At 25.2% G+C, this 21,955-nt stretch overlaps 1 protein-coding gene across 2 annotated transcripts in view; it reads right to left on the bottom strand.

The window, feature by feature from the left end:
* LOC100205532 (uncharacterized) overlaps positions 1-21,955 on the bottom strand; it is a 109,028-nt gene that overhangs the window by 34,195 nt on the left and 52,878 nt on the right. Inside the window, exons 5-9 of one of the 2 annotated variants that reach the window (XM_065805236.1) lie at positions 18,268-18,407; positions 4,285-4,353; positions 2,488-2,569; positions 2,299-2,405; positions 2,086-2,187 (exon numbers count right to left, since the gene is read on the bottom strand). In XM_065805236.1, the coding sequence (XP_065661308.1) occupies positions 2,086-2,187; positions 2,299-2,405; positions 2,488-2,569; positions 4,285-4,353; positions 18,268-18,407 (500 nt within the window). The remainder of the gene's footprint in view (positions 1-2,085; positions 2,188-2,298; positions 2,406-2,487; positions 2,570-4,284; positions 4,354-18,267; positions 18,408-21,955) is intronic. The other variant, XM_065805237.1, reaches the window with a different exon arrangement.

The raw sequence follows: 21,955 nt of genomic DNA, 5'->3' as shown, positions 1-21,955 counted from the left end.
TATATATATATATATATATATATATATATTAGGGTTGGCCATGAAAATTTTTCAAAGAATACTAATGCCTGCATCAAATATTGTTCCTTTTATTTCAAGAAACATTTTTTGTTATGAAAGCATTTATATAGCACATCTTGAAGTAGAGATGAAGTAGAGTTTTGTTATGAAAGTACTTAAATAGCACATCTTAAAGAGTTTCATTTTTAATTTGAATATGTAATCTAAAGTAAAATCACAAATCATCTGTTCAATTTTATAATTTATTCGGTTAAATACATACAAACAATGCCGTATTTTCTGTTTATTTTTTTATAAACAACAAAATTTGCGCTTTTTTAAATAACTAATAAGCATATAAATTTTTGAATAATTTTTGAATCAGACTTAAAAAAAGAAAATATGCTTAAGCATCTTTCTTATAAAATAGTTTTTGTTTCAATATTTTGGTTGTAAGTAAGACTAAAATACTTTTCTTTTTTCTGATCTGATACATATATATTTTTGTTTTACAACATATAATTGTGTTCCAAAACATGGATAATTTAGAGTAATGCTGCAATAATAATGCTCATCATATGCTTACTTTTTTAACACAATTTGAACTTAAATTTGTTTAAAAGCGTTATGCTTATAGTTATATTAAAACTTAAATTGCTTGTTAAGATGAACACTCTGAAGTTACACTGAAATAGCCTGCTAACGGGGGATTCAGTACATACATTGACTGACAAATAGCCTGACTCACAGCGGAGTGCTGCTACACCGACTGAGAGTTTGGGATGGGGCGGCAATTTTTTCTTTCATTATTCTTTATTTTTTCTTCTTTTTCTAAATATGCACTATGTAAAAAGATAAGCAAAAATAATAAGCAAATGCTTATATAAATCAGCTATAGAAGATAATAGATAAAAACTTTTTAGATAAAATTTATCTTTATTTTGCTTGCATACCTTTTATTCTTTATATTGGTTTACATTATAATAATAGTTATTATATATATATATATATATATATATATATACATATACATACATATACATATATATATATATATATATATATATATATATATATATATATATATATATATATATATATATATATATATATATATTTATATATGTATATGTATATGTATATGTATATATATATATATATATATATATATATATATATATATATATATATATATATATATATATATATATATATATATATATATATATAACTATTAATATTATGTAAACCAATATTAAAAAAAAAGGGTATGCAAGCAAAATAACAATAAAATTTATCTAAAAAGTTTTTATTTCTTAAAAATGATTAATTTAATTACACAACTCTTATTTAAAAAAAATGTAAAAACATTTTTTGTATTTCTATATATTTAACACAACATGTTGCTAGAAAAAAAGGAAATAAATTAGTTTAAAAATAATATGAAATTTTAATAAGTTGTAAGATGTGAATTTTAAATCGAACTATTGGGATAACAATTTATTATGTCATTTTATAGCTACATAGTATAAGAGTGTTATCATAGTATTAGTGGTAAATTTTGAAATTTTTATTTTGCTTTTAGAGTTATATATATATATATATATATATATATATATATATATATATATATATATATATATGTATATTAATATATTATATATATGTATATATATTATAAAATGCATATATATATATATATATATATATATATATATATATATATATATATATATATATATATATATATATATATATATAGAGAGAGAGAGAGAGAGAGAGAGAGAGAGAGAGAGAGAGAGAGAGAGATAGCAAAATTAAACTTTAACTACTTAGGGTAGAAAAATTAAACTTTTACTACTTGCCTGATGATTGTGATAACACATGAAACTCAGAGTTGCAATATTAAATTATATTATAAACATTAGCATTTAGCTAATTCCTGGTACTGCGGGTAACAGTAACATATATATTATACATATATATATATATATAACACAGAGATATATACAGTACTGGATATATTACATGAATATCTCTTTAAAATTTAAGCTATTAATTAGTAATTTAATAAATAGAAATTACAGGTATAAATTCTTGGTATCTTCCCAAAACACCTTTTGAAGGAAGAGTTGCAGCTGTAAGAATGAATTGAATATTTGTTCCATTTTCAGTATTGGACTCACACTAAAAATGTTTCCTAATATTTCTTAAAGAAAAGTATTTTTCTATTGTTAAAAATAAAATATGTATACACTTATTTAATTAATTATATAAATCTAATTAAAAAATGTTTACATCTAACAGTTTTAAAAATTCAGATGTTGTATTTCGAAAATTGTCATCCATCAAAGTATCAGCTTCATCAAATACTACATATCTGACATCAGAAAAACTTAGAAGACCTTAAATAGAATAGAATAATCAAAATGAATTTGAAAAATTTTGGACTTATATGTTTCAATATACAACTTTTGTAAAAAAAACCTTTTTGATTCCACTTAAGTATGGTTGACGGCGTTCCCACAACAACATCAACTAAACCTTTAACATAATCTTTAGCCCATTTCTAAAAAAATTTTTATTGCATAACAACAGCAATGAATTTTTAACAACAGCATTTTTAACTAAATACATTAAAAACATTTAAAAAAAGTGTGATATCATATTATTTATAAGTTTCTTGGGGATTTGTGAAATAAAAATATGGGGATGATGATAGTAGTTAGTAAGGCAATGGTGCGTGGGCAGCTGATTAGCCATTTGAGCCAGAAAAAAAACAAAAAAACAAAGCAGTCAAACCAGCAAAACAATACAAAGACAAAAAAATGTCAATATACTTATTTATATATATTTATTCTCTTATTAAATTTACCTCCCCAAGGCTCCAGAAAGGACTACTTCAGTCAAGAAAGGGACTTAATTTTTTTTTTTCAAACCGAAACTCAGAAACACAAATATTCTTAAGCATAAATATTCTTAAAAAACATATTGTTGGTTGCTGCGCAGAGAAACTCTAAAATTTTTCAAAAAAAGAACAATACCTTATAATATTCTAAAATATCAAATAACAATTTTAATTAAACAATTATTATACAAATACTTTAATAACTATTTTTGCAATTCTTTAATTAATTCTAAAAAAAAAAGCTGTTAGACAATATTATGCCTATATATTTCTTAACATATTATGTTTTCAATGATTTACATTTAATAGTGATAATAATACAACAATTTCAGAGGTGGATCCATGAGGAGGAGAGGAAGAGGGGAAGGGAGGCGATAGGACAATCACCTCCTTGGATTTTTTAAAAATATTTTTTTTTTTGTATTTCTTTATATTTAACACAGCATGTGGCTAGAAAAAAAGGAAATATATTAGGCAGGCAGATTAAAAATGATATGAAATTTTATAAAACTGTAAGAATTTTTAAACTGCCTGAATTTAAAATCTAATTATTGGGATAACAATTTACTTAGTCTTATTAACTGGTCTGGATTAGGCAAATTAAAAAAAAAAAAACTAAAAATTGTCCTCTCTCTAAATTAAAAATTAAAAGAAAAATTCTTCGTTTATAAGTATCCCAGAGTTTTAATCATCATTTTTGAGTTCTTCGCCTTAAAAAATACTTACGTACAAATTTTTACACCATTGAACAAGTATTATATATCTTAAAGCTAGTTGTGTGACAAAATATGTTTTAAAAATCCATGGCACTGAAACTATCAGTAAAAAATGAGATTAGGACTAAGAATTGATACCTCTGAGCCTGTAAGGAGTTACACACTAAAACTTGGAGTGAAGTTTTTTTCATTTATTTAAGTATACCAAAAATCAACAAAATCTGAGATGAGATGGTATCAATAACATTTTTTTCTTGTTGAATTGACTTGAAATGACCCAATTGTTCTAAAGTGTATGCAATTGAACCAAACCAATGCTTTAGAAAATGCAGAGAAAAAAATTATAAAACTGTATTAGGTCTATGCAAAACTTTTTGTTTAATTTATATTGAGAACAAAACAAGTTTGAAAAAAGACAATAGAAATATATGAAAACACACAATCTCCTAAAATGTAAATAAATAAATAAAAATAAATGAAAAAGTAGAGATAATTATTGATCGAAGAATTGAACAAACCACGAAGTTAAGGTAAGGAAAACTCTTAAATATTTAAAATTAAAAAAATAGTTCAAAAGAAGTAATTTATTTTTAAACTCAGCAAAATATACTCAAAAGTTAAAAAAAAACAAAAACGTTTGCAATGAAAACTTTTATTTACCTTTTGATTTTGACCTATTACTCCAATTGATCGAAATCGACAGTAATGACTAAAATGTTTAAAAACTCTCTAAAATAAAAAAAATTAAATTAATATTCATCACATTAAAAATATTTTGTATTATTTTTATTGAATAAAATGTGTTGAAAAAAGCAATAATTAAGCATCATTTGTTATATATATATATATATATATATATATATATATATATATATATATATATATATATATATATATATATATATATATATATATATATATATATGTAAATTATGTAAGTGTATTCTTCAAATAGAATGCTCAATGTTCTTGGAAACAGAACAATTATAAATTAGTAAAAACACTAATCTAATTTTTTTCTTCAACAACTATCAGTTGTTGAAGGTGTTGTTACTGGTTCATCAGGAAGAATACCTATGTGTGTGTATATATATATATATATATATATATATATATATATATATATATATATATATATATATATATATATATATATATATATATATATATATATATATACACACACACACATATATACACATTTTTTTAATATAATGTTAATGTTCAATTTTAATGCTAGCTTATTTGCTAAAGTTCTCTTAATTTTAATGCTTGCTTATTTGCTAAAATTTTCTTTTTAAGTTTAATTTTTAGAAGTTAGAAATTTATATAATTTTTAAATTTATAAATTTATATAATATTTATATATTTGAGCAGCCGTAGCGCAGTGGCTAGAACGCTTGCCTCAGAAGCTAGAAATCTGTGGTTCAATGCCAACTCTGGTCAAGTAATATAATATTGGCACCTAAAATTAATATTTATGTATGTATGTATATATATATATATATATATATATATATATATATATATATATATATATATATATATATATATATATATATATATATATATATATGTATATATGTATATATATATATATATATATATATATATATATATATATATATATATATATATATATATATATATATACATATACAATTATTACTTTTAATATAATTTACTACCTCAGAAGGTAGAAAATTATACCTTATTAAGTGTATATCACATATTCTACTTTAAAGTTTCTACCTTTTCTTTTAAGGTTGAAATGAAAATAAATTTTCAAAGCAATTTATAAATTTTGCAAAACAAAAAGAGGAACACCTGGTAAAAAAATTTTTTTTAAATCTTACATAACATTTAAATTTCTTGATTTTACACTTATCTCTTTGCATAGTTTGGATCCATAAGTCATATAATTGCTTTGCTAAATTATAAACTAAATGCAGGGAGATCATAATAAAAAACAGTTTAAAAAGTATTTAAAGGTTTAGTGGTTGCAGATATGTCAATATAATAACTTAGACATGCATTTTTGTTTACGGAGTTATCATACTTTTGCATACAAAATAGAAACAGAATGGTAAAAAAAAGGCTTTGGCATCGGTGCACCCCTAACATATATAATATAAACATGCACACACATACACACACACATATATATATAAAAAATATACATACGTATTTATATAAAACCTTGTTTAGATATTTTTAGAAATCTGTTTACTATTAATATGAATGAAAAGCTATATCTGGTATTAATAAATCAAATACAGGGATATGCTATTACTATGAATGAAAAACTGTGATTGTGAGCTATCAATTGAAAGCAACTGTGATCAATTGAGAGAAAAATAAATACAAGTGGATTTATAAAACTGTGGAAAAATGATGAACTTATAAAATGATGTTAAATGAAAAACTGCTAACAGATGGAAGTATTTTTATAAAAACAATGATTGTTTTGATTAGTGATCAAGTAATACATATTTTGCATTACAAGTTAATGAACAAGTCCTTACATATCACTATTAACTATTAAAGACATCTTCATTGTTTTAGCATCCTTCTTTCCTCATATGCACAAGTTAACATTTTTTCAAATATACACAATATTAAGCTTCTTCATTTCTTAACTAAAGCTTTTTTTATGTCCTCTGTAAAATGCTTTTTCTTGTGCGTCTTGTAAATACATTAATCACCTTAACAATTAACCACAGTTTCTCTTTAGTTACACACGCTCTTTCCAATCTCTGCCTTCAATCAATTCCTCAATCTCTGTCTACACTTGAAAGGCTAAACAATCTTGATCAAAAACAAAGCATACATAGTTGACAAGTTACATCCATCCGCTTGAAAAACTGTGCTACTGCCTTTGCTTTTCTTCTCACACTAATTTTTATTAAGTCAATTGAAAAAAGTCAACTACCAAAACTATTTAATTGAGCAAATATAAGTGCACTATATAAAAAAGGTGACAATATTGATTCTGGAAATTACAGACCAATATCACTTTCCTTGTATTACTTATAAAATACTTCAAAAAGTATTTTAAAAGTAATATAATATTGTAAAAAAAATTACAAAAATAACTTTATAAAAATAATATTATAGCTAATCAACATGGGTTTGTTAAAAACAGGCCATGTACAATGAATATACTTAAAATTCTAGATTTTATTACAAGAAATGTTGACCAAGGATTTCCTGTTGATGTAGTTTTACTTTTGTAGTTTTATTTTGCAAAAGCTTTTGATGCAACTCCACATTAAAGGCTCATCTCAAAACTTAAAGCATATGGTGTTAGTGGGTTGACACTGCATTGGTTTTGAGCTATCTTATCTAACAGAAGACAGCAAGCTGTTATGGGAGATAATGTTTTAACTTGGGGTGAAGTGTATAGTGGAGTTTCTTATGGCACTGCATTGGGTCCACTACATTTTATACTTTATATAAATGATCTTCCTGAGTCTCTGAAAAATATTTCAAAATTGTATGCTGATGACACAAAAATCATGTCAATTAGTTCTCTGATTAGTTACATAACAAACTATAGTATGATTTAAACTCTGCATATGCATGGACACAAAATTAGTTTCTTAGTTTTAATATTGACAAATGTATAGTTATGCACAATGAGTGTAAAATTAAGATATGTCCGTTTTGTGTCCAATTTATATAAATGGTCATAAACTCAATACATCAGATTCAGAAAGGGCCCTTGGAGTAATTTTTTCATATAACTTGAAGTGGAATAAACAAGCTTTATTGAGTGCAAGCAAAGCAAACCGCGTGTTAGGCATAATAAGGAAATCTTTTAATTGATTTGATGAAATTTTCAAAGATTACGATAAAGTTAAATTTAAATAAAATTATTCCTTCAAATCAAATTGCACTTGTAGCCATAGCTTAAAATATTCTAAAGAATTTTCTATACATAATTACAGAGAAAATATTTCATTAAATCAAGCAAATAATTGGAATAAATTGCCAAAAGTTGTTGAAGCTATTTCAGTAAACTTATTCAAAGACTTGATAGATGAGTCAAACCATTAAGAGAATCAGCTGTCATAGCGTACTTTAAAACCACACTCACTGGTAACAAAACAAGTCACAGCATAAACTAATACTAATGCTAATAGATATCATTATCACATGTGATTACTATTACATACCATTATTATTACATACCATTATTAACACATACCACTATTATCACATAACATTATTATTACATATTGTTACTACATATCATTATTATCACATACCATTATTATTGCATATCATTATTAATACATATATCATTATCAGGCCTTGTTTTACATAAAAAATGCTTAACGCAATATCCTTATGTAAATTTGATGTCATAAAGTTTTCTTTATTTTTTTATTTTTTAAAGGCATTAACTTTTTTAAATTACTGCAATAATATTAAATACAGCAAAACAAGTTAAATGTTATTTAATGTCTTTTTTATTATTACTATGATGTTTATTTTCTTTTATTTTTTTAATATTAAATAATTAAATTTAATATTGCATTTTTAAAAATGTTTGATATTAAAATTTTTTTTCTTTTCTCAACATTTTCGGCAAATGAATTAGAAAATATATTAATTTTTGAATTTTTAAATGATCAAATTATTTTTTATTTAAAAAATTTAGCCAGTAACAAATATAAAAAATTAGGTTAATTTATTTACTTTATTTATTAAAAGATTATCATTTTATTAACAATTTTGTAGTTAAAGCAAAGATTACACGGTTTGTAGATTTGGGGTCCTAATATCAATGAAATACCCTATGGAAACCCTTTTAAAGGGTGATAGTGCAACACAAAATGAGTGATTTGAAAATCCTCGATTAAAATCCAAGTGAATTATTTAGCTTTGAATGTTTTACTACGAAATACCCATACATTTAGGCTATGAGTAGCCTAAAAAGTTTGTTGAAAAAAATGTTTTATTGCATTTTTTTTTACAAAACACAACATATTAGCCTGTAAAATTCAAACCAATATTCTTTAATTAATTTATTTTCTAAGTGAGTTTGTTTTCAAGTTCTATTACAACCTTGGATTTACATTAATGGATTACAAAGAAAAGGCATGTTCTGAAGAAAATTTTCTTTTCTAAAAAAAATTAAATTCTCTTGCTGTTGTAGTCAATGACACATTTTAAAAAGTGACTGGCATAATCTGGGTGCAATGGATCTCTCTTAAACCTCTCCCAGTGAGACTTGAAGTTGGAATGTAGAGCTTCTGTTGCCTGCTCACTAAAGAGGCCGAGTCAAATTTGTTTCATCTTGATGAACTGTGGCACATAGTAAAACACTGCATGCACTTTGGGAGTCACAGAAATAGGAAGGTTGGTGTAGCTAAGTTTGAACTGTTCAATCTTGGATTCATAGTCAGGGTCCAGGCTTTTTCCGAAGCACGAAGTGACCACTGTCTTGAATAGTGTGAGTGTTTGAATGAAGCCAAGAGCTGGACTGAAACCTTCTTTTTCTGAAAGCTGTCGAAGCTTATCCAGACCTCTAAGAAGCTTTATGCAATCGTTCCCATTGAAATGCCCCACATGGTAAGGCTGGATAGGGATATGAAGTGATGGAGGCCATTCCTTGGCCCTTGGCCACAGGTCGCAAAGATTTTTAAAGATGTGGTTCACAACTCCAAGTAATAAGTGGAGCTCCATTGGTGGAATAGCCTCAAGGACAAACTTGTCATCTTGAAATTCAATCAAAGGTACATGAATGACATTTTCGAATTCCTTCAACTTTCTTGAATCTCCTCCTGCTTGGATGTATTCAGAATGCTGTCTTCTGATCTGGCCAAAAGTCCGAAGTTGTCCACAATTTTCAAGACATGGAGATGCAGCATCACACCAACAACAAGAGTGTTTGCTACTGTGAGACTGAATGCCACAAAGAATGTTGGCCAGCTTTAGGTCACAAGAGACAACCAAAGAACCTGTTTGGCATTTTTCTTTGACTTAAATGAGGTCGAAAATGGCCTTCACATTCTGGTAACTCTCAGGAGTGTTTTGTGACAGTGCTATCAGCATCTGCTGCTTAACAATCGTTTTTTTGGTTGATGCTGGTGCCATCAGCTTGATTGTCCTCTGTACTGAGCTGTGTGGAGGAGTCTCATCTTCTTCCAACACAATGTGAGTGAAGCTCACTTTCAGAAATGATCCACCACCATTAATCCCGAGTTTTAAAATGGAAGATTCTGATAGTTTTCGTGATGCTCTGAAAACATCACTGAGATCGCTGAGGCTCTGGCAGTGCACAACTTGACAAGTTTGACCATTCTCTGCCAAGGCTGACTGAGTCTAATAGTGCCATTTGGAGATGCGCTTTTGGATGCTAAGACTGCTGCAGCCACTTGCTCTGCACCTACGGGATCATCTGTGGCCATTCTTCTCAGGTTTTCATGGCGAGTTCCAATGGTGCAGTTGTGAAGAAGTCCTTGGCCAATAATTGACAAGCACTTTGTCAGTTTTTTTTTTTTCAGAACTCTAAGAAGTTTGCTTTGGAATTTTTTCCTCGGATTCTTTGACTTTGTCAAATGGATGCTTCTCCTTTCCTTTGATCTTGGCAATTTTGCATAAAAGACACTCACAAACTGACAAAACTCTGGTTGTAGGTTTGATAGAAATTGACTTGAAGTCAAAAAGTTTAGGCACATGATTGATTTTTCCAGCACAAAGTTTTCCAATTTGAGATCTGCATGAAACACAAGTAGCCAAAGGCATTCTTTCATCACTGAAATCTATGTCTGTTTGAATCAGTTGAAGAATTTTCAACTTATAGTTTTCAGTCAACTCTTGATCACCCTTTTTTATGCATATAACACAAACAGATTTTCTGCAATCTTCATGAGTTTTTGCAAATGTAGGCATCTTTAAATTTATTTAAAAAGCGCTCACTGTGTTTACATTTTGCTTTCTTCTTTGAATAATTACTGCCATTTCCCGAAAAAATTATTGGCTGGTAATTTTTTAACCAAGGGGCAAAGTTCGAAATTGAGAATTCATCTTGATACATCGGAACAGCAATAAGATGCATATTTGGATAAAAGCTTTTAAAATAAAAAAGTTTTGTTTTTATGCATTACATTTTATATTATATATATTGTTTAAACAAAGCATGTCTTGTAGCATTTTAAGCACTTAAATAGATCGCATTATGGTATGCAAAAGCTTATAAACTTCTTGACCAAAATTATGCTTTGGATGTTAATGAGGGATTTCAAAACCCTTTATTTTGGGCTCCCATAGGCATGCACTATCACCCCTAAAAAGGATTTTCATAGGGTATTTCATTGATATTAGGACCCCAAATCTTCAAACCGTGATTACTTTTCCAAACATTATTTATTAAAATTTTATTGCTGTATATATCGTTTATTAAAAAATAATTGCTGCGATTTAACTTGCGTTATAAAAAAAAAAGTTTAACTTATACTTTGTGCAATTTTTTGATGCAGCTGTTTATTTAAGATTTAAGTAACAAAAAAAATGTTTGGGAAGGAAAACCAAAAAAACAATTGCGATAAAAAAGAGCTAATTTGTTTTTAAGAACAAATAAAATTTAAATATTGAACAATATATAGTAATATTTTTAAATAAATTTAACAGTTAAGTTAAACCCAAGCATTACCTTTAATTTTAATAAACTTAAATATATTTTTAAAATCTAAATTAAATTATATATACATTTTTTTATAAAAATAAAATTATATATTTTTATTAAATTAGTTTTAAGTTAAATCATATATTTTTTATCAGAATTAAATTATACTGTTATGATCTTTGCTTCAAGCTTAAATTATTATCATTTTTTAAGCGAAAAAATCAATCATTCCAATAAAATAAAAACAAAATAAAAATAAATTTTTAACTTTATTTTAGTTTTTTTCATTAGTAAATAGCGCTTATATCTAACATTGTCATTCAAACTTTTGTATTACATAAAAATATTTATTACAAACAAACGCCATTCAAAAGTTAATGTTTTAAAATTTTTATTTTATCTTACTGCTTATATAAAAATTTAAAAGCTAAAAAATGATAAAAAGTCACTTAACCAAAATGGCTTACTACTTAAGTAAAATCACAAAAGGCGTACGTAAATCACTCTTCGCTTAACACTTTAAAAAAAGACCTGCATTATTAATACATATCATTATTAATACATATCATTATAAATTTTAAAAGACATCTTCAAAGAGTGACTATAATGATACGCAATAATAATGATATTTTAAAGAGTTACATCCATAGTAGATGTTTTTATTTAATTATATATATCAAATTCTTTAAAGATGTTATTTAAAATTTATATTGAAAGCCAGATATGAAAATGGCGTTTACAAAAAATGAACAAATTAAAAAATATGTAAAAACTTAATGCAAAATCAAAAAATCAGTGGATATTTTTTTTTATATTGACTCTATACAAATCAGTTATTGAAACAGCTTAAGTGCGAATTGGCATAAGTGCAAACTGACATAAATGCAAAGTAGTTAAAAAGCTGGCATAAGTAAGAACTGGCATAAGTGCAATTTGACATAAGTGCGTCAAACAAAATTGCAAATATTATCATAAGTGCAATTTGACATAAGTGCGTCAAACAAAATTGCAAATATTATCATAAGTGCAATTTGACATAAGTGCGTCAAACAAAATTGCAAATATTATCATAAGTGCAAATTGGGATTTTGCACTTATGCCAATTCAACTTGGCACTTATGCCTATGTTAACAAATTCTTCAGGCACGCTTATGCTAGTTCGCACTTATGCTGATTTACACATGTGTCAGCTTTTGCAACTGCTTCGCACTTATTCTAGTTCGTACTTATGAGAGTTCACACTTATGCTAATGTTTGCAAATTCTTTCTTTGCACTTATGCCAGTTCGCAGTTGTGCCAGTTTTTGTGACTGCTTCACACTTATGCCAATTTGCATTTATGCCAGTACGTACTTACGGCATTTGCACTTATGCCAGTTTGCACTATGAAATTCATGCTAATTCAGTTGTCCCAAACTCACTAAAGTTTTTTTTAAAAATACTTTTATGTGCAAGATAATTTTTATTTATTTATTAACTATTATTAACTTATTCAGACAGACTATTTTAAATGTTTTTGTAAATTTTATGATATAAAAAAAAAAAAAGTTTTTATTTTTAAAATTTTGTTTATTAGCTTGCAATTCTTAAAGTCTTTTTAAAACAAGTTGTTTCTTTGACATGAGTTAAACTGGTAGATCAGGTACTTTTAAATATGTTTAACTTAAATTATTGTTTTTTTTATAAAGGTAAGTATACAGTTATAACATAAAAAGTGTTATAACATAATTTTTAGAAACTTTCATTAAATTTTTAGGATATTTTGTAGAGAATATTTTCTTCATAACAATACTTTAATGTTTATATATATATATATTATATATATATATATATATATATTATATATATATTATATTATATTATATATATATATATATATATATATATATATATATATATATATATATATATATATATATATATATATATATATATATATATATGATTAATTATATACAATATAACAATATAATTATAATTAACAACATAAATTATAAAGATTTTACTTGGGTTCTTGATGATGAGTCTTATTTTACTCTCTTAAACAGCCAAATTAATGGTAATGATAATTTCTATTCAAGTATCATCGAATTAACACCAAACAATGTTAAATTCAAAGAAAAAAAGAAATTTGAAGAAAAATTATTGGTTTACGTGGTCATTTTGCCTTTTGTCTGGAACAGCTATTAACCAGCATATTTATGTTGATGAATATTTGACTAAAAAACTATTACCACACATCAAACAGCTTCCAAAAAATACCAAATACATATTCTGGCCTGATCTAGCAAGTGCCCATTACTCAAACAAAGCTGTTAAGTTTTTGAATGAAAATGGTATGAAGTTTGTAACAAAAAGTGAAAACCCTCCAAATATGCCTGAATGTCGTTGTATTGAGGATTTTTGGTCTTGTATCAAAGGAGATGTTTACAAAAATGGTTGGCAGGCAGAGAATTTGAATCAATTACGCTCTAGAATAATTTACTGTTTTAAGAAATTCGACAAAGAGCTGGTACTACGCTTGGCAGAGTCTACTAGCAGAAGACTCGACACAATAAGAAGACAAGGTCTTGTTGAATTAAGACAAACGTTTTTATTAAAAGTAGAATAAATTTGCTATTTTATTCTTTTTAAAACAACAAAATAGGTCTTCTAGATTAAAAGTTATTTAATTTTTAGTTTTTCCAGATTTTTAGTAATCACCAGTTATAAAGGTTTTCTATTATTAGTTTTGTATTTCCTTACTTATAGCAAATTTTGCATTAAATGTATTTCAATGTAATGAGAGAGATTTTATGATGGATGCTAGCAGTATTTGCTGAACAGGCAGACCATATAATTTTTTCTTATCTATAAAGGTTTTATAGCTTTTTTTAATTACTTTTTATTGCTTTTTTGATAAAATACTAATAATATTTTGTCAATAATTAATAACTACCTTTAATAAATAAAATCACTCAGTTATGAAGATTACATCAATTTATTTATAACTTTAGTTTGAGTTCTTGATAGAAATATTTACACCTTCACACATCACTATATTCACACCACACTTCACTATATTATTTTACAACATCTAATTTAAATGACAAAGAATAGAGGCAGATTATAATTATATATTAGATATAAAGAATATAGATTTTAATTAGATTATTATATTATGCTTTACTTCATTTGCTTTATTTTAGTTAAGTTTAAGAAAGATAACCAAAAAGTTCAATTTAAAATAAAAGTTCAACTTTTATTATGTTAAGCATCATTTTCACACACTCCTTTTGATGCTTGATTATGTCTGATAATTTAAGAAGCGAAATTATTAGATTTCATCAAAATCAAAAAAACCAGGCTAGGCAAGATGAATTGAACTGTCCCCAAAATAAAAGAGATAAGCCTAGGTGATCTGAGATAAATCATCATCAAAATAATAGAGATGAGCCTATGTGAGTTTAGATAAATTGTCATTGAAATGAAAGAGATGAGCCTAGGCAAGCTGAAATGAATAGTCATCAATATGAAAGATGTGAGAACTAGGTTAAAAACTAGGTTAAAGGTGAGAACTCAATAGGTATAATATGCATCAGCAAGAAAAAATATTGTTATAAGGAGTAACTATCTTGGAGTAACTATCTTGGAGTAACTATCTTGGAGTAACTATCTTGGAGTAACTATCTTGGAGAATTGGAAACCATATTTGACAGAATTGTGGTGCTAAGAAGTTTTTTTTTAACTTCTAATTTCTGATTTCCTTGGTCCAGGTTGTTATGTTAGTTTCGTGGTGTTATGCTATATGTTAATTTTGTGATGTTATTGTTGTGATGTTTTAAGTTGATAGATGACTTGGATTACCTTTATGTCAGAGCCTATTGTTAAAAATGATTATTGAATCGTTTTATTACTGAAACTGACTACATATAAGCATTCACTAAAAATTCAGATTTAATTTTTTTTATTATCTATATTTTTATTTGAAAAATAAAAATATGAAGAAACTCATATTTTTATTTTTCAAATAAAAATATAGAGGTTTATTTTATTGTGATTATTTATTTTTAGCATTTCTTTTTTAAAAAAGAGTTTATAATCCAAACTTGCAACATTAAATCTTGTACAATAATAACAATAAATGGAAAATTTCTTGAAACAAAAACAACATCTCTCAAAGTAAGTTTATTTAAGTTTTTATTTGTTTTACTTATCCACATTTATGACTTTTCAAATAAATAGAGTACATAACACATTAATGTGTAATAAGCGTTTTCAATAATAATTTTGTTTATTATTTTATTATTTTTTCTATAATAATTTTAGGTCGAATTCCTTCTCTTATGACTGATTTTTGAAAGTTCCTACATAGCAAAATTTCTGAATGTTAATAGTTTTCTAAACAAAGTTTCGTTAATCTTCAAACCATTAACTAAAAGCTATTATATTATAAGCTTATATATTAATGAAACAATTAACTAAAAGCTATATATTAATGAAACAATTAACTAAAAGCTATATATTAATGAAACAATTAACTAAAAGCTATATATTAATGAAACAATGAAACAATTCTTTTATTAGTACTTTTGATACTTTTTTTTGTTAAATTATTTAACAAAAAAATACATTTAAAATAAATTTTTTTTTAATTTTTTTTTTGTTACAAAAAAAGTTTATATTTTTATTTCATCTCAAGAAAAAAACGTTTTTTGTTTGTTACATAAATATTTATATTTTTTCTCTTTTGAATTATTGTTTTATATGGATAAAATGGCCATTTTTTTTTTAAATATATTTCCATTATTTTTTTATATGTGAATAGAAACCATTTATATTTTTATCATCTTTGATGGTTATGATCCAGATGATTTCTATTTTCATTAAGTATCAATTTTGGCACACACAACAGTTATAATAATAATAATAATAATAATAATAATAATAATAATAATAATAATAATAATAATAACAATAATAACAATAATAATAATAATAATAATAATAATAATTTAACAGCCAAAATCAGCAGGGCTCAATATAGTTTTTTATTAAGTCCCAGACAAAATGTCTGATCTAAACATGTTTGGGTTATTGCATAACTCTGCACTGTAAAACCGTAAAATTTTTTACGGTTTTACGGAACCGTGTTATGCAATCGAAATGTGTCATGTTATTCAGTTTATTTAACGTTAGTCTAGTGAAGTTTCTTTCCTTATTATTTAGAATAACTTTTGTTTCCATTAAATATTGTATATTTTAGTAATAATTTTTTTTTACAATTTGAATATAATTTGAAGATGGCAGTTTTTATGTTTTAACCATTTAAATGCAATTAAAAAAAACCGTTATGTTACAAAAAACTTTTAATTACTGTTTTTTTTAAAGTTTTTATTTTACGCGAATTTAAAAAAAAAAAAATTAATTTTAATGATCGTTTAAAACAAACGCATTATGTGTAAATTAAATGTCGTATTTAAATTTTTTTTAGTAGGTATGTATTTTTTATGATAATTTTAAACACTTGAAACAATTATTCCATATCTTTCTAAAAATCTTTCATTTTATTTATTGTATAAAATTATTTTTTTAAGTTACATTAAATTATGAATAAGTTAAATCTTCCCATGATTTAATTGCTTTATTATTTTTCTGTTTTTTTTCTATTTTTAAAAAAAATTGTTGAAAAGTTTTTTTTTGTTTTTTTGACTTACTAATCAAAGCATGAAATGATTAAAAATTATTATTTTAAAAAGACATTTAAAAAAATTTTTTTTTTGTAAAAAATGCTTATACAACTTAAAAATATATAATATATTCTTTTCAATATATTTATTTCACTTTTCAATAATTTAAATAAAATTTGTTCATTTATTAAACAATCAATAAAATTAATTTGTAAGAGCGTTTAGCATAACTTTAATATAACGTCTTTTACTTTTTAAACAAATCTTAATGTGAGAGAGTTTAAAAAAAAAAAAAAAAAAATTTTAATATAACCTTGAGTTTCAAAAAACACTATGAGAAATGCTATGCAACTGTTACCTAAGTTAAAGAAAATAATGAAATTAGTATTCTCAATTGTTAACCAAAAGTCAAAAATTTTAAATTGATTAACTTTTTTAATTAGAGTAAAGAGGCCAAATTAAGAGCAAGTTTAGATATAGTCAGGTGTGGAACATAATTACCATGACCCATATCATGCAAGTCCTGACAGCTTTTTGTAAAATTTAATAACTTTGTGTAATTTTTTTTTTACGAAAGTGCATCAATATTTTTATTTAATCTCAAGAAAAGTATGTTTTTTATTTCTTATGTAAAATGGTACACTTTTTCTCTTTAAAATTATTATTTTGTATGGATATATTGGCCATTTTTGCATTGTTTTTTATCCATTATATTTTTTTATATATATCAAAACCATTTATACTTTTATCACCTTGTTGATTACATTCTAGATGGTTTCCATTACATTCCTTTTTAGTGCCAATTTTTGTCACAAACAACAGCTATAAAAATTTAATAACTTGCTAAAGCCACTATTAAAACAGCTTAATTGAAAGATTTTGTTAAACAGATAGAGCTAACAGATAGAGCTAACATATTTGACTCCTTTATAAATAAATATAATTTTAACGAGAAGGTTATATTTTATTATAGCCTTAAGTTTCCAAAAACACTGAGAGAAATGTTACACAACTTTCATCTATGTATAAAGATACTTTTACAAAAAAAAATGATGTCATTAAGTATAAAAATGGTCAGTGTTTAACAGACTTACCAAGACCCATATTTTATGGGTCCAGACGCTAGTTACATATCATTACTATCACATATCATTATTACATATCATTATTATCACATATTATTATTACATATCATTATTACATATCATTGATATTATTAAAAAAAGTAAAAATTAAGCTCAAGCTAAAAACTATATAGAAAACTTTAATGAATAAACTTAAAAATAAAATTTTTAACTAAAGAATCAATATTTTAAATAATTCAAATGAGGCAACAAACCAAAATTTGGGAAGAAAGTTCTCTTGTTGGGGAAAGAACAAGAACACGTGGTCTTGAAAGCCTTCCAATATATCCAGCTTCAACTTCATTTCCCAGCTTTTGAATAATGGGCGTAACATACACTAAAGTTTTACCAGAGCCTATAAAAACAAGAACCTTCAACTCAGTTGAGGTATGGTGCACCTATTTCTATTTATATTAGTTGATGTCCATTTAAGTGACAATGTTGTCTAAAAGTTAAAAAAAATTAAAGTAATGCGAAAATTAAATTTTATCAATTTTTAAAAAACTGCAATAATAATGACTAAAAAGTTTATTTATTTATGCTTTTTTATTGCTTTATAATATTTTTATATATATATATATATATATATATAAATATATACATATACATAAATAAAATAAATAAATATATATATATATATATATATATATATATATATATATATATATATATATATATATATATATATATATATATATATATATATATATATATATATTAAGGTTATGACTTTTTTGTTACCCCATGTTCCTGGATCATAAATCATTAAATATTTGTATAAAAGTAATGAAAAAAACAACATTTATTTGATTTTATTGTTGAAAAAGGTCACCTACATACAAAAAATTTAAATTAACTTTTTGTTTTAAATTTTTATTTACTAATGTTTTTAATTGGAGAGTTATTATGTAATTTTTATGCATTTAACAGTTTATTGCATCATAACACTCTAAAATCATAACAATCTAAAATCATAACACTCTAAATTCCAGATAAATATAAAACTACCAACTTGAATAACAATTCTACAAGTTTGAAAAGCTGGAAATATTGTTTAGTATTCAGCTTAATTAAAAAACAATATACAATTCTTATGCTTTGTTAGACAAAATAAATATAAATTGGAGATTCTCTTTCTTTTTACGGATGCCAAAAATAACACAACATTAAATTGTAATCAAACATTTTTATCAGAAAATAAGCAAGAGGTGTCAAATTGCACAACTTTGAAGACAACTAACAGGTCCATTATTCAAAATCAACCTATCACCAATATTTTGATTTCAAAAAATCATGGTAATGGTTACTCTGTCAAAAAGATCTTAAAGACATTGTTGCAGGCTTGTTCTGCACACTGATTTGTTAAATGCTTTTTCATGACTGTGCAAGCTGCTACATAGATTTAGATAATCTGTATTATACATTTGGTCAGTAAACCAATAGTCCGCCTATCTGTAAGAGATGAACCTACAAATGTCGAGTAGCAAATCTCTTCTCTCTGGTAGAAAAATAAATGCCAAAAGAGCTAGTACTTCTTAGGAATTCCATCTGCATTATTTAATTTAGGTATTTTCTGAAACTTCACTTTAGGAAATACTCCAGATTTTTCAATTAATCATTTTACTCACCTCCAAATTAAAAATAAAACCTGGTTCAAATTAAAAAATACTAAACTTATTTTTAGAAATGGTTAAAACATTTTCAAAATGATTTTTAGTGTCAAAATTTTTTTAAGCTTGATAGAACTTGAAATAGTCAAAAATAACACAAAATTAAATTGTAATCAACAACATTAAATTGTAATCAACAACATTAAATTGTAGTCAACAACATTAAATTGTAATCAACAACATTAAATTGTAATCAACAACATTAAAATGTAATCAACAATATTAAATTGTAATCAGCAACATTAAATTGCAATCAACAACATTAAATTGTAATCAACAACATTAAATTTTAATCAACAACATTAAATTGTAATCAACAACATTAAATTGTAGTCAACAACATTAAATTGTAGTCAACAACATTAAATTGTAATCAACAACATTAAATTGTAATCAGCAACATTAAATTGTAATCAACAACATTAAATTGTAATCAACAACATTAAATTGTAATCAACAACATTAAATTGTAGTCAACAACATTAAATTGTAATCAACAACATTAAATTGTAATCAGCAACATTAAATTGCAATCAACAACATTAAATTGTAATCAACAACATTAAATTGTAACCAACAACATTAAAAGGAAAAAAAATTTCTAGCATCCATTAATCGATCCTTTTGAACAGTTTTAACTGTTTCTTCTTTTGTCTTCAGCGTTAAGTTTACTGATGAAAAAAATCAAAAAATTGTGATTTTACCTCAAGTTTGGAAATATACTATAACTTCGAGTTGGGCGATATACTACAAACTTCAAGATGGATATATAATCTAAACTTTGAGTTGGGCAATATACTACAAACTTAAAATTGAGAGATATATTACAAACTTTGAGTTAAGAGAATATAATACAAACTTGGAGTTGGGCAATATACATTTCCATCCATCAAAATTTTAGGAATTTTATCAACTCTAAATTTGTTTGCTCCACAATAAGCTTCAAAATAATTTACTATTCCAGAAATATCTAGCCCAGACTCCCCAATTTATGTGACTTATTCCAGAAATACCACATCTAGCCCAGACTTTTATCCCCAATTTATCTGACTTATTCCAGAAATACCACATCTAGCCCAGACTTTTATCCCCAATTTATCTGACTTATTCCAGAAATACCACATCTAGCCCAGACTTTTATCCCCAATTTATCTGACTTATTTGGAAGGTACTGCTTTATTTTATTTTTAGGAGCTCTGAAAAAATGATCAACCTTTAGCTGGTCAAATTTGCTTAACAATAGAATGATTTTCTTCTTGTGGGATTTTCTTGCAACTTTGTAAAACACCTTCGATTATTGGTTGAATTTTGAACAAATTGTCATGTTGAAGATGTTCTTTTAAGATAATTATTGCCATTGGAAAAATTATTTAATTTCTTCAAAATTTTATAGCTTCTGCAACAGATTTGGTATCAAACACTCAGTAGAACAATACATTGGTTGTTGTTGCAGTTATGTTACTGGCATACATCATTACAAGAACACCAACATAAAATAACAGTCACAGCTATCAAAACAGAAATCAAATAGTTCTTAAACACTAACCATCTATGCTAGTTCCTTTTCCACGGATACTTAATCAGTTAGTTTAAGGTCTCCTTATAAAGAGACATTTGTTTTAATTTGTTGTTCTACAACAACCCACTAGGGCTAGATTCTAAGTTCTTAGCTAGACATTTATATTTAATATAAGTCAAATTTTATTTAACTTCAATATAATATAGCTTCAGATCTTTATCCTTTGGGAGAGACAACCAAGTTTCATATGCATCTGACTACAATGTTAAATCACTTTGAAGCTATATAAATATTTTTCAAGAAGTTAGTCATGAACATTATTTAACATTATATTAAAGCCATCGTTTTCAATCTTTCAATGAATAGTAATTTAACTTTACATATGTAACTTATCTAAAGCTTTCCTACATTTTTTTAGTCGGATTTGAAGATTTTTAGCTTCTCGAAAGATACTTCATCTCTAAAAATTTTCAGTTCCTTTAAAATTTTAGATCTTTAGTTGATTAACAGAAATTCATTGAATAGATAAATGTAAAGATATCTTAAGGGGCAATACAGTAATATATTATATATGGCTGGTAATATTTTTGGAAGTATTTATTAACTTCAATCATATGATAAATCAAATCAAAATTTAGTTGAAAAGAATGTGGATATTTAACAACTTTAAATTAAAAAACTAAATGTGCATATTCCTCTTAACTTTTTTCATCC

The sequence above is a fragment of the Hydra vulgaris genome, chromosome 09 (genome assembly GCF_038396675.1).
Source record: "Hydra vulgaris chromosome 09, alternate assembly HydraT2T_AEP".
Classification (NCBI taxonomy): Eukaryota; Metazoa; Cnidaria; class Hydrozoa; order Anthoathecata; family Hydridae; genus Hydra; species Hydra vulgaris.
Note: the sequence above shows the minus strand (reverse complement) of the source record. Positions and strands in the feature narration are given on the sequence as shown.